Here is a 14,660-nt window from a genome sequence, read left to right as displayed (position 1 = left end):
TTTTTCAATAATAGGGTTAGTTATTGCCCTTGTTCTGTTTTTTTTTTTTTTTTTTTTTCTTTTCTTTGGTGGGGGATGTTGATGACTATGTCTTTTTGTTTAGTCTAGTCTCTAAACCCATAATAAAATTTTCATGCAATATTATACGGTTAAGCTTGTAGTCACTTATAGCACATCCAATCCTAAGCCAATGTCATCTAGTCCCAGGATGAGAAATTGATTTCATGGTTGGTTGACTGTCATCATGAAAAAGGGGTGCTGTGGAGTGGAGGACGGAAATCATTGAAAAGACAACAAAGAAATGGAGGAAAATAAACCCTGATGTGGCACTCAGCACTATTTAGCCTGATAGGCTACATGACAAATACAATGACAAAAATATAGCGACGAGCAGGAACTAGATTCAGATGGCGTGGTGAATGAATTCGGTTTAAAAATGAACACCAGAACACCAAGTTTGAATGTTTGTCGATCTGAAACTGACTGCGAGTGCAAAAACCCTTATTGTGAACATGAACAGACTGTTCACACAATGGTGCCAATTGCTTAATGGGAAGTGACCAACATTCTGAAACAAGGGAGAAAACTAGATATAAACACTGACATTTTCTTATTATTGTTTGGCCATTAAGTGACATTAAAGAGAGCCAAAAAACATTAGAAGTAATTAGTAATAATGTGATGATGTAATGTTTAGGTGACACAAACACCCCCTCCTCTTCATCTCTGCTCTGCTTGCTTTCGGTGCTCCCCCTTTTTCTCTGGGGCACAAGATAGATGCCTCTCATTGGTTAATAGCACCAAAGAGATGCTGAGAATATCAACCAACCAGGGCCCGGGAGCCCCTTCTCTTGGTTACCACCGCAACCCCTCACAACCATAGCAAGCGTGCACACTTGCAGTGCATGCATGAGCACGTGTGTGCACACTGGCACATGAGGGAGGGCTCTCGTGTGTGTCACACTCACATGTTTGAAGCATGTATCAACAACCCTCCACTGGAGAGCATTCAGTGAGGTTATCTGCTCTTTAACGTCGAGAAGCTGCTCCAAGCAGCACAGACAACTACCTTTATATCTAAAGCTATCGAAAGATCTAAGGAGTATATTTGTGTGTGTGTTTGGTCTTTGTATACCACAGTAGCACAATAATACAGACAACGTGTCACAAATTCACACGGGTAATCATTGGTGCAAGAATTTGTCACACAAGATTCTTCCACAACAAGCAAATTCTCAAACTACTAGCTTTCCTTTTCTATTTACATAAAAAGTAACATTCTCCATTGCAACGTGAAAACAAAGCTAATGAAATGTTAGCATTTGCATGATAACCATTACATTTAGCATATTTGGCTTTTACTACTGAAATTGCAGTTCTGTGTTGAATTGCAAGCTACAATACTGCAGCGGAAGATAAAACATTCATCTGAAAGCTTGTGTGAAATTGTCCCTATATCTACTAAGGGTCCTCTGTGCGACAGTTAAGCCAGCTAAGTCAGTCTAATTAGACCACAGCGTAAATCCAAAGGAAAATCCCCTTCAAGTTGCCAGTACAGATACAAGTTTTCCTAGCAGGAGTCTAAGTCTCCTGCAAGGTCTCTCTGATCCGCTCCAATCCCACCGTGGGCTGATAGTAGCACTCAGCATGTGCACCTAAAGACAGAACAACAAGCGTGTGTGTGTGTGTGTGTGTGTGTGTGTGTGTGTGTGTGTGTGTGTGTGTGTGTGTGTGTGTGTGTGTGTGTGTGTGTGTGTGTGTGTGTGTGTGTGTGTGTGTGTGTGTGTGTGTGTGAAGTCAGGAAATCCCTACATAGCACATGTGACCCGGATTACAGCTGAAGATCTTTGCCCAAACCTGTCGGGACCCGACAGCCCGGGGTCGGGTTCAGTCTTCATTTCTATATTGTACACAGTCTTGGGGTTTGCGCGGTAATTAACAGTGACATTCAGGTGACAACTGGATGCTGAGGAGGTGAATTGAAGGCTGACCCCTCGCAAATGAACAAATGATGTAAAAAAAAATAAAAACTTTTGAGGCCCAATTACAGGTGTAACCAGGATAGATCTGACATTATAGTCTCTCATTTGAGCAGGGCAGTACAGGATATCCAGCACGGTGTACTATGAGTTATGTAGTTACTCAAGTTGTGGACACAATTTTGCCCACTTCATTCAGCTGGATCAAATCAATATTCAGGTCCGTGGTTCAGTAAAATAAACCTGGCTGACAGGAGAGGCGGAAAGGGAGCCGGCAGTGGTCCTCAGTAAGAGCTCATTCAGCCTTCTCACAAGACAACCTCCGTGCCCCGAACCAGTGCACGATGTGGGCCATTTGGTTCTTGATCTCAAATTTCTTGCATTGATGACTGCGTTGCTCAGTGTGGTGCTGGAAGTGCACTACAGAGCTGTCTTCTTTGTTGATGAGGGCATATCTGTGGACGTCTTTCTGACTTGCTGTGGCTTGGGTGCCGTGGGTAGTCCACAGACCGGTGCCGACCTGGGCCACGGTAGTTGTAATAAAAAATTTATTCAAGAATGTGGACTCAAGCAAGAACAATCACGCATGCTGCCGTTATGCGTAAAGCTGACATTTTTTACCTGCCTTTTAAATGCAAAAGTGTGTCACTGTTTGTGTTAAACTTTATTAATTAATATTTTGAATCTGTGAACATGGTAAATTGACTTGATTTATATAGCACTTTATCCCCACACTGAAGTAGTCTCAAAGCGCTTTACAATATCAGCTCATTCAGCCCATGCAAGGCGACCAATGGGAGCAACTTAGGGTTCAGTGTCTTGCACAAGAGCACTTTGACACATAGACTAGTATATATAGACTGGGACCAAACCCCCAACCTCTCGATCAGAAGACAACCCCTCTACCACCTGAGCCACGGGTGGAATGACTACACCAGGCCTCTGTCTGGAAAGATAGGAAGACGCTCAAAAATCTGTTTATGCAGGTGAAAACTAGCATTGTGGCTGCACCGGACCCTGCTTGTGATATAAAACACCTGCTTCCAAGTCAGTTTTCTAATCTCCTACACTTACACGGCATGGTGTGCCATGCCTTGTCCAAGTGGACCGCACCACGACCAGGCCTGATTTTTATGGTGGAAATAGGGGCCTTTGTGTTAAAGTAGGAATGCATAATGAAATGAAATGAAATGTCTAATATTTCTTACCAGTGCAGGTAAAACATTTGACGTGAAAGTGGGTGTCTTGCACCCGGACCACCTCTCCTTTACACACTTCTCGACATCGCTGACATCGGATTTGTCCAGAGCTTTGTTCTGTGCCCGCTGAGCTTCGCTGATAAGCTGTTGAAGAAAGAAAAAGGCACAATCATTCTATCCATCAATCATTCTATCCATCCGTTATGAATTACATTTAGTGTTTAAAGTAGTGGCTTAAAGCAGTGATTCTCAAATGGGGGTACTACAGAGGGAGTGAGAGTGGTCTCACACCAGGTAGAAGATGAGTGGAAATGATCAAAACTATAGAAATAAATCTATTTAGGAGCCACTAAATACTGTTTCATTCCACTTATTTACAAAATGAGATTCTTCCAAATGTGTGTTATCACTCATTCATTCCATTATTATGCTCTAGAGTTGTTTTTTTTCCTAGTATTCTGAGCAAAGTGTAGTCAGACAAAAAAGGGGTACAAGGATTCAGACATAAGAGAAAGGGGGTACTTGAGCCAAACAAGTTGGAGAACCACTGGTTTAAAGGGTAGATGCTGAGTGTGGGCCCTGTATAAGGTTGACCCAGTGACGTCCCTACTTTTGTTCAGTTTGGCAACGGTCTATGGCAACTATGTTTCTTTGAGTTAATTATGTTTCTGTTGCTACTTTGCAGGTACTTTTTTTTAATAAACCCTTTGATAACGTTATTCATTGTGTGGCGTCCTACTTATGTCGAGGCCCCACAAGCCTTTGACTGACCTCTTGGTCACATTTTCTGTTAATGTTAAATTGTTAATGTTAATAGTTGAGTAAGTTTACAATTCTGAAGATTGGGGGGAAAAAAAAGTATATTTACAAAACTGTAAAAAGTATGTTTTTAATTCACAAGAATTTATTTAGAAGCTTGCATAATTTATCTTGGAAGATAGTCTTACGTTGCCCTCGCCAACATTTTTGACTGTAATTCATTTGTCCACCATAAAGGAGCTCCAGTTTGTATCTTAAATTAAGTTGTCGCAATGATTTTGGTATTTCATTTCAAGTATCAACAGCATAGACATTCTCAAAACATTTTGATTTAAAATAATTACATATTGAGGACGCTCTTCTTGGCAGGTCTAATCTGAAATTGTTTCTCTGTCACTTCTCTAGCAAGCACTGTCATGCCTAACCGCACTTTTTCTTGATCACCACCTACACGTGCACTATGAACTGGATAGTTTAAAGTTAGGTGTGTGCAAATGGGTGAAAAGTAAAACTATGACTGGAAAAGAGCTGAAAACACTTGTTTCACACATAGACCCTTTGATTGTTTGTAAACATTGTGATGGGCGGGGCTTAGCCTGGAGGCAAAACCACAATTGTCTTTGTTTTTTCCGAGCACGAGTGTCCGCTGGAATCCTATGAAACTTTAAAATACGTCCACTAACATTATTCCTCCTATTCTGGCACCCAAACACACAACAAAGCTGTAACAATACTAGCCTCCACAGTCTTCAGCCAGCGGCGTTTCCTGTTTTGGCTTCCGGTCGCCATTAAGGGGTCTATTGCTCTGCCACTTAAGTAGGCTCCACAGGTTTTCTCTTACACTTACAGTATCTCGCCTCCATTTCAAACACATACAGATATCATACAATTAGTTTGTTCACTTTACTAATGCATGTGTGGTGTGTAAGGCAGAGTCTTCTTTTTAAACACTAAAGAAAACTCTTTAAAATTATACAAACAATTCTAACATAAGACAAGAGGTCAGAATTGCACATATATTTTTCGTTCTCAAATGAGAGAGGAAATTGATTGTATAATTTGTCTTTGCCATAGACTCTCTAATTCATATGGATACTAAGTGGATGTTAGAAACCAAGCCTGTGGCTGAACAGCTGGTTTCCTCTTTAATATCATCATTCTGAAGAAGCAGGTTAAGCAACGAGTCTGACTGCTTGAATAGCTGAGTGTCTCAGCAGCAGCATGTTCCACTGCATTACTGAGCTGCCAATTCCATTTCAATGGATGAATCCCCAATGACTTGCATCACTTAAAAACTCTAACAGCCTTGCACGTCTCCAAGCCTGCACCCACTTTACAAAGTTGGAATTCTCTCTCTCCCCCTCCACATGTGTGTAAGGGCGTATGCGTGTGTGTGAGAGAGAAGGAAAAACAGAGGGAAACAGAAGCGCTCGAGGGCATAAACTCGTGGCTGTGGGATAAAATGTACAGTATGTATGTGTGTGTGAGTGGTGTGTTATTTTTCTTGAGGACAAGCGTGTGGGTATACTAAACATGCATGCCAGATTGGTTTCTCACTCTTCAGTCTCAGCTTCTTCATTGTTTCTCTCACAATGCTGGCAGCTGTACTGGGACCCACACGACTCTGTCTGATAACATGGTAGAAACGAGACACACCCTTGAAAATGTGCCATTTACTATAAAACAAAACTAGCAACAGATAATAGCCTTACAGGTGAGCCTGTGGAAGCACATGTTAAAAAAAACATGATAATATGTTAAGGTTTCATTTATTCAGACAACTGTTTTTCAGTAAATTTACTTTGATCTCTTGACACGTTTCGACTGTCAACTTCCAGTCTTCTTCGGAGGCGTCTGCTGGTTGCTTTGATGTTTTATTGACTTCCGTGTAATAATTCCAATCTTTTTGTCTTCTTCTCAGAACTTGCTGGAATTATCACGTGGAAGTCAAAGAAAATATCAAAGCGATCAGCAGACGCCTCCGAAGAAGACTGGCAGTTGACAGCCAAAACATGTCAGGGGATTTCTTGAGAAAAAGTTGTCTAAATAAATGAAATCTTAAAGGCAGGGTAGGTGATTTTCAAAAGCTAGCATGATTTTGAATGTAGCTTCACTAATGGCTCCGTCTTTACCCCCCTTGCCCTCCCCTCTGTGCTCCGTCTCACTCATATGCACGAGCGCCGGTTCTCAAGAAGAGGACCTCAGCTCATCACTTGTATTGTGTAGAAACACTCATGTCTCATTCAGCAGTAAGTAAACACTAAACTTTATCATTATATATGTTAAAAAATGTGACAAAATTCTGTTTTAAGTCCGTCACCGGTGATGCGCTTTGAGTGTGGGCTCACGCACGCAAGGGGTCGAGAACGAGCAGGGAGACGTGATTGGTTAAAAAAACAAACAGTCTTTTTTCATTGGTCGAAGTTATTACAGGTTTACAGCTGCTACAAATAACAGATTTTCTTTGTTCCTTTTTCAGAGCACATCTTCATTTATTTCAGGACATAAAGACAATTTCAACCAAAAACTTAAAAAGTGTATCTGGAGAAAATCCCCTACCCTGCCTTTAACATATTATTCAAAAAGAAGACCAAATGAACTTGCTGGAATTAAAAACATAATAGCTATTTATGCCAAATGCCTGGCATAGAATGCCTTATTTTGCTATAACAATGGGCATGACAAATGTTAATTTAAAAAAAAGTAATTAAAGTCAGAACCATAATTGTTGGCTGAGATAAACACTAAACCATTGAATGTGCATTCCAAAGAAAATGTGAGAAAGCAGAAGCTCTCCAGGTACACAATCTTCACAGGAGCTGAAACATTACATAATGAACTGTAATTGTGTCAGTGTGCTGATTCTCATCGCTGTTCCAACTCATTACCGATATCTCAAAAAGCCTTACATCCTCTTCCTAGCTAAGATGTCGAATCACTCCTTAAAGCATAGCTACAACTCCTCAGGTGTAATCCACTGACTCCAAATCAGATGAAAGTGTTCTGGGAGATTAAAGCCTCAGGCAAGCCTGGTGATAAGAGCCAGGCAGCGGTCAGAGAGGCCCACAGCCCCTCCAGGGATCCTGGGTTTGCTGGCCCTGACCTAACAGCCTCAGGGAAGAACATGGATGGAGCAAAATGTCATGGTATGATGATGGCGTGTTCATTAATTGTTAGAAATTTCAAAAGCGAGAAAACAGGGAGGAGAGACTCGAGGTAGGAAATGGAAAGGGTGGATTTTTTAAATTGATTGATTATTTTAAAATGAGAGTGAGATGAGAAGTTGTAGTTGTGCATATTGTGCTTATTGTGTTGTGTAATCCAGCCAGTCTGGTGACAAGTGTGAAGCTTAGGTACATTTTCTCCCTTTTGAATCCATTTTCTCAGGCTCCTGCAGGTATTGTTAAATAAATGACATTTAAATTTATTTTCTACATGTTGGAGTACAGTAATCTGTCATGGGCATTGGAGTAAAACTGTTTCTTGTCTCTCTTTTAACCCTCCTATTATTCTCAAATATTACTAACACATTTTACCCTTGGGGTCAATCTGACTCCAGGGATTTTTGCCTCCAGAAAATGATTTTTTGTGTCAGTTATTTGTTGAATACATAAATAACCCATTGATAATAAAACTGAGTATCATGGCTGATTTTCTGAATGGATACGATTACAATTACTAAGATTTTGAATAGATTAATTATGATTCAATTTTGATTCCGTATTGATTGACTGATCTTTCACAGTAATTATATATAAAACTTTAACCAACAGGTTTGGAAGTTTTGCGTGACTAATAATAATTAACTGAATACCATGCTACGTGAACAATAACTGTAGCGATAATGGAAAAAAAAAACTAAACAAAGCATGATTTCCTACGTATCTGTAAAAACACTGCTCCACATGAATATTAACTGTGTATGTGCATCTCTGGATTCTACCTTTGTTCCCTGTGTTATTGAACCAAGGCGCCTGGCATCAGGAATGATAAATGGTATTTGGCGGTGGAATGCACTGGTTACCAGCTGAGGCAGAGATGTGAGAATCATTTATGTCCACCCCCACCATCACCAGCCGCTCTGGTTTATCCTTGATCTTTCACACTTTTCCCATGAAATTAGAACAGCACAGGTGACAGTGACGGAGCGCTCCATTTATTCCACTGGTTTAATTCTTTTATGGTCTGACAGCATTGGTCTATTTTCCATGTTCTGGATTCCCAAATGCAATTTTATGAGTATTTGGAGTTTGTTTGGAATTATCTCCACTTTGTGTTGGTGTGAATAGTTTTAGTGGCATCAATAACATAATAATTCACTAAACGCAACTGGAAACACTGTGTAACATGTAGAAAGGATAAAGACCAAACGTATTCATAGAGGCAGTCACTTTAGCCACAATTATGTAAAATCTAATGCTGAGGACCTGTTGTTGTGTTGTTGATCACTCTATCTCTGATTAACATCAAGCCTTATTTATATGCCACAAACATCTCACAGGATTTTTTTTTTCAAATCATATTTTATTTATAGTTTGGATGGTTTTTCACCTGCTCAGGTATTTATGGACTAGTGATAGACCGATACATCGGCCGGCCGATATTTGCGTATTTTACGTGTAGTGTGGCTTCAACCAACGCAGGCTGCTGCGTTTGCCAATCCGCATTATTTACAGAGAGCAGAAATATTTTTTACTTAGTCTTGTTCTATATCACCTGTTTTTAATATTTGTTAAATATTTTTGTACTTGTTGTCGTTCTACCTCACCTTTGTTAATTACAATAAATGTTCCATTTTCAAACATTGAGACTCGTACCATTTGTTATCATCATTGTGTAATTTTTATGACGTAAATTGAAGGAGCAAAAGTAATATCGACTCCAATAACGGCTCAAGAAAATCGGTAGTCCGTATCGGTCATCGGCTAAGGCTGATGGTAAAAAAATCTGTATCGACATCAGCCCTAAAAAATTAATATTGGTCTATTCCTATTATGGACAATATCTTCCTTAAATATTAGTGTCAATAAGACATATTATAGGGCCTACGATTTTCAGTGATAGCAGAAAATGGATGGAAAAAATTACATTCAAGTACTGAAACTGAAAAATCAATCCAACCAGTTTTTTTTTTGTTAAACGGGTCGCAACATTACATGCAAATGCCTCACATGCATGTTTTGGGACAGTAACACGCATTTACACGCAATTTATCCCTGGGAAACGGGGGCTTGAATGTCATGGAGAAATATGTGCAATTCAGCCCATAATTCCAATTAAAATGTATGAGAGGTGCTAAGGTTTGAGTAGGGATCATGCTATATATATATATATATATATATATATATATATATATATATATATATATATATATATATATATATATATATATATTTGGGGAAATTAAACATTTCACAAATAATGTTTTGAGACAATAGCTGGAGATAGGCACCAGCAGACCCCCGCACCCCTGAGATAGGACAGTGTGGGTCTAAAAATGGATGGATGGATGTTTTGGGACAATATCACACTTTTCCGTGGTATTTTTACCTTAATAATCGTGTGTGATTTCAGCGTAACCTTCCCGTTTACGTAATTTATCTGAAGCATTTAAATGTAAAATGAATAGCAGTAGTTGACTCTATTAACCGCTGTTTATCATATTTCATACGATTTCATGAAGTTATATAGCTAGTAAAGACAGCTAAACAGGGAAAGATGATTGAAAGGAAACAAAACGGAAAAGTGGAATGACATTTTAAAAATTTTCAAACAAAAAAATACGTGGCCCTGGGATTAATGTAAAGTTCAATGTTTTTATATGCATGAATGTACTTTTTAAATAAAATTTATAAAAATCAAATAAATAAAACAATTACAATCAATTGTGATTATGTATAATATGTATATAGCAATATTCTATATACATGCTATATATTTAGATCACACAAACCCATTGTTCCTCAAGTCAAAGTTACTTTATTTCTTTGAACAACTCAAGCTATATTTAAGGCAAAGAATAAACTATTACCAGAAAACATTCACAAGCTCTTGATTTAGAGGGAAGGGGCTTATACAAAGAGAAGTAAAATACATTGAGTGTGTGGACAACAAGGAAAAGCTTTTGTGTTTCGGTATGTGGAATAAGATTTTGGATTTGCCAATGGAAATTAAAGCGTGTACAAATTAAATATTAAATATAAATAGATATATATTTATGTTGTATGACAATTTTGAAAGTGTATGTGTTTTTTGTGTGTATTATAATCAAACTCATATTTACATACGTTTTATATGAGTTATTAATCAAGTTCTAATGCTTCTTCTTTGAATAACTCTTCACCTCTCATATGTGTTTGTCTGCTACAGAACTACACTGTGTAGTTCTACACATGGAGGAATGGAGGAAGAGAATTGCAGTGTGTCAGTGAGACCTGTGATGTATGACTACAAATCCCCGGGTCCCTGAGCTCAATGATCATTGTATTGATCAACATGTGTTTTATTCCCCCCTTGAAACACACAGACTCTTTGTAGACAGTTCCCATCAGCCCAATCACTTTCCTGCTTCACCTTCTAGTGGGAGCACACAACGTGCCAGTCGGGCAGAAAATATAGGAGTCAGACTGTTGGCACTTAATGCTGCTACGCTTAAAGGCTGGTCACCATGAGCAGCAGAGGGCCTGGGAGATAAAGGCAGACAGACAGCAGCAGTGTGTGTGATTGACAGCCTTTGGGCAATGACGTTCATCACACTGGAAAACACTGCAGAGTGCACACACACACACACACACACGCGCAGCACCTCCAAACAAGCCCATTCATGTTCAGGGTTCAGGCAGATGTTGGACATACAGATGTGCTTTACTCAGTCCACATCACTGCTGTGTTTAAATGCCTGAAGGCAGAGCGTGGTCTGGACACCTTTGTCGGTCCGCTGCTACATGACAAATGACACACTAACACACAAACTCTGGGAAAAACAGCTCAGAGTAGTTTTACACACCCAGTCAATCAAACCTAAAAAAGTTCGGATGAACTATGGAACGTCTCCGCACCGAATAGCATGTACCACGTTCCCGAGAATTCAGTCAAATGACTCGGTTCTACCGAGTAAAAAAGGTCTCAGAGAGGCTCTTGACATCCGCTCATAGAATGTCCATGTCAAATTACAGCCCGATTCAACGAGCACTAACGGAGGAGTAGTCATTTGAAAAATGGGACACCCGAGGGCCCCCTGGCGCCCCTGTGGCACATACGGAGTAATGGGCCCCATTCATATATTGGTATGTGTCAATGATTCGGTACCACCAACTGTCGCATTATTTGACGCACACATAAATGAGAAAACAACTTTAATGGAAATTGGCAAAAAAAAAGGGGTGGGTCTCTCAGGCCCCTAATGAAATAGTGTGAGACATAATCGTGATCTACGTTGAATTACCTTTGAAACGATATATAACACGACAATGTTCCCATAAATTTGGAAATTACCGAAAATGGAGGGTGGTCAAAAAAAGGGCTCCGAGTGTCTCACCATATTCATTATAGAGTATTCAAACCAAACTGCATTCCGATCTCACAAGAACTAATGGAGGAGTAGTCATTTGAAAAATGGGGACCCGGGGGCCCCCTGAAACCCCGTAACACGGACGGGATAAACACGATATACACATATATATCGGTATGTGCCAATAATTCGTTTCCACCAACCGTCGTAATATTTCACTTGCAAATAAAAGAGAATCGACTTTGTTTGTTTTTTTTTTTTCGTTTGGGGCTCCTTGGGGTCCCCCTGGACCCTGAATCAAAAATCGGGCTCTGAGTGTCCATGCGTACACATCCATAGATTATACCTACCAATTTTCAGCCTCCGTTCACAAATAACAGAGGAGTAACGATTCTATTGTTCACAATAGAGGTGTTTAAAGTCCGGTAGCCCGGCCTAAAAAGTGGGCGTGCTGTTGTTGTTTGTGTACGATCCTGTTTGAACACATGCTTTCAACACTAAATCAACACTTACACTGGGTTAATAACGTAATGCCGTACAATGAGAATAGGGGTTCTCAACCTCAGGGTCGGGACCCCATTTGGTGTCGCGAGACACTGGGAGGGGGTCGCCAGATGCCTTCAAGAAACTAAGAATATTTTTTTAAGCCCATTTTTCCCTTGTTTTTTGCCCTCTTTCTGCAACTACACCAAACTTGAACCTATTTTCATCACTTTTTCTTGCCATGTTTTTGCTCTTTTTAATGCATTTTTGCTTCAATACACCCATTTCATCCACTTCTCCATCAAATTTCAATGCCTTTTCTACACATTTTTTTTTGTCACTTATAAACCCTTTCCACCACTTTTACCATCGAATGTTGCATTTGTTCAACCATTATTTTGACCATTTTTCTCCATATTGCATGCTCATTTTGGGCAACTTAACCACATTTACGATTTGTCATGCCCATTATTTGTCAGTTTAAACTAAATTTTCCTACTTTTTTCTGGCATTTGTAAGCCACTATTGTCACTTTGAACTTTAAAAAAAAAAAAAAAAAAAACACTTTAATTGAATTTTTTTTGGCCACTCTAATTTGCAACTTTTAAACCCATTTTACCACCTTTTCCACCACTTGGGTCACTTAACCCATTTTATTTCTGATTAAAACAAGGATTTACATCTTTAAGATGACTATATAATTAAAAGATGTAAAATAATGCGCAAAATATGCACAGATTCTTAGAACAATGAACCATTTTGCTGACTTTATGGATGGGCCCCAAAAAGCTCTGCCCTTTATTCCCCCTTATAGATGACCCTGTCTCCATATGACTGTTCTTCAATGTTCATGTCTGTGTTCAATCACCTTCAGGTACAGTGGGGGTCCCCTGGCACTTTTATTTTTGGGCTCGCAGGCTGAAATGGTTGAGAACCACTGATATAGAATACGACGATGATGCTGAACTAGAGGAGGACGAGATGGAAGTGGCTGACATCATTAGTTCATAGCTCAGCTGGTCCTTCTAAGCGGAGCAAACCTCAACAGCCTAAGAATCACTGAAAAAAAAACGAAGCAACAATATGGGGAGATGCATGACTACACACATGCTGACCCATCAACTCTACAGGGGAAAGCCCTGATTCAGCGAGCAGAGGATCAGGGTCACAATCAGCTGACACAAGGTCAGCTTAGCATCATACAGTAGTTTAGTTGTCCCTGGGCCAGCTTAGTGTGAGTATGAAAGAACTCCATGCATTCTGACATATTTGTCATGAAGGTTGTTTTTGTTGTTGTTTTTTTTTTGTTTTGTTTTTTTTTCCAATAGGGCAACAGCTGAAAATATCTGAGCAAAGTGAGGATGAGGAAGGGTGTCAGAAGATGAAGGAGTGCAAAGAGGCACACTGAGCTGATGTGACAGCTGCTACAGAAAGAATCCCAAAAATGGCCCTTCATGGATGAACTCTGGGTGAATGACCTGCAGATATTTATAGATATTACGTACTATCCCCTCTAACCCATTACATCAAGCCCATGTTTGTAGCTATTTATAATTTAATCTAATTAACATATAAAAAGCCATATATATATATATATATATATATATATATATATATATATATAGTCTCTTTCTGTAAGTAGTGTGCTAGTTATTTAGGTCTGTATTGTCCTTTAAGTGTAAGGTAAGGCGCGCAGGGATGGACTTACCACTAGAACTCATGATGCCCAATGTGCTCTAGTCCAAAACAAAGCGGTTGCCTCAAGCAATGCTCCCATAAAGCTCAAACAGAGGGTTTACTTCTACAAAGATGCAAACATTTTTTTTGTAAAAAATAAAAATAAAAAAATAACATCCAATAGATGAGGCTCCTCGATCCTCAGCAGACCCAATTTTCTGAAGGTGGACAGACGGAATAAAGAAGAGAAAAAAAGGCAGAAAAATGTAAAAAGATGCAGGTCATCCGTGTGTAATTCCTGCAGGAAGCTGTGATATCCAGATAAAGCTCCTTACTGAGTGGTTGCTTTGCACAGAGAGGAACACCAGTGTCCAAACGCCGCTCCCTCTGTTCCACCTTCACATCTTCACTCCGCCGCTCAGACAACGTGCGCTCCTGACGCGCGCTGCACAACGCGCACAGACCGTTTCCGGCAGTACCTTTCAAAATAAAGCACATCATATGCGCTCGCTATTCCTTGAAAGCATAATTCCAGTGTTTTTCAACATTGGGGTCGGGACATGAAGTGAGGTTGCCTGGAATTAAAATAGGGTCTCCTGAAATGTCTACTGATTGGTTTAAAAGCGGATTAAAATAATAATAATAATACAAATAAAAGTAAATCATTATTTTTCTTTCTTTCTTTGAAAAACAAAAAAAGGAAAAAAACAAAACGAAAAATAAATAAATAAAAAATGTAAACATTTTTTAAATACACATACACAATAAAGTCAAAGTCATCTTTAATGTCAATTTTCAACATGCACTGGACATACAGAAAAATCGACAAAACGTTATTCTCTGAGCCACAGTGTAAACTCCTATACTTAAACTCTCTCAAATATAAATTTAGGTCAAATGAAATACAGTATAAACAATTCTGAGGTTACACTTTGTGCACTAATCCTGGCTACTCTATATTTGTAATACACTTTAATAAACATGATCATAAACTAAGTCTAAAAATGTCCCTGGGGTCGCTGGTCATTTGTGACATCACAAAGGGGTCATGAC

At 39.3% G+C, this 14,660-nt stretch overlaps 1 protein-coding gene across 5 annotated transcripts in view; it reads right to left on the bottom strand.

The window, feature by feature from the left end:
- ablim3 (actin binding LIM protein family, member 3) overlaps positions 1-14,021 on the bottom strand; it is a 65,572-nt gene extending 51,551 nt beyond the window's left edge. For 4 of the 5 annotated variants that reach the window (XM_028459354.1, XM_028459355.1, XM_028459356.1 and 1 more), the window contains exons 1-2: positions 13,639-14,015; positions 3,188-3,322 (exon numbers count right to left, since the gene is read on the bottom strand). In XM_028459354.1, the coding sequence (XP_028315155.1) occupies positions 3,188-3,322; positions 13,639-13,651 (148 nt within the window). In that variant the 5' untranslated portion in view covers positions 13,652-14,015. Of the gene's footprint in view, positions 1-3,187; positions 3,323-13,638 lie in introns of all 5 variants that reach the window. The other variant, XM_028459352.1, reaches the window with a different exon arrangement.
- Positions 14,022-14,660: the final 639 nt, after the last annotated feature.

The sequence above is a fragment of the Gouania willdenowi genome, chromosome 10 (genome assembly GCF_900634775.1).
Source record: "Gouania willdenowi chromosome 10, fGouWil2.1, whole genome shotgun sequence".
NCBI lineage: Eukaryota > Metazoa > Chordata > Actinopteri > Blenniiformes > Gobiesocidae > Gouania > Gouania willdenowi.
The sequence above is the reverse complement of the archived record's forward strand: the minus strand, read 5'-3'. Positions and strand labels throughout refer to the sequence as shown.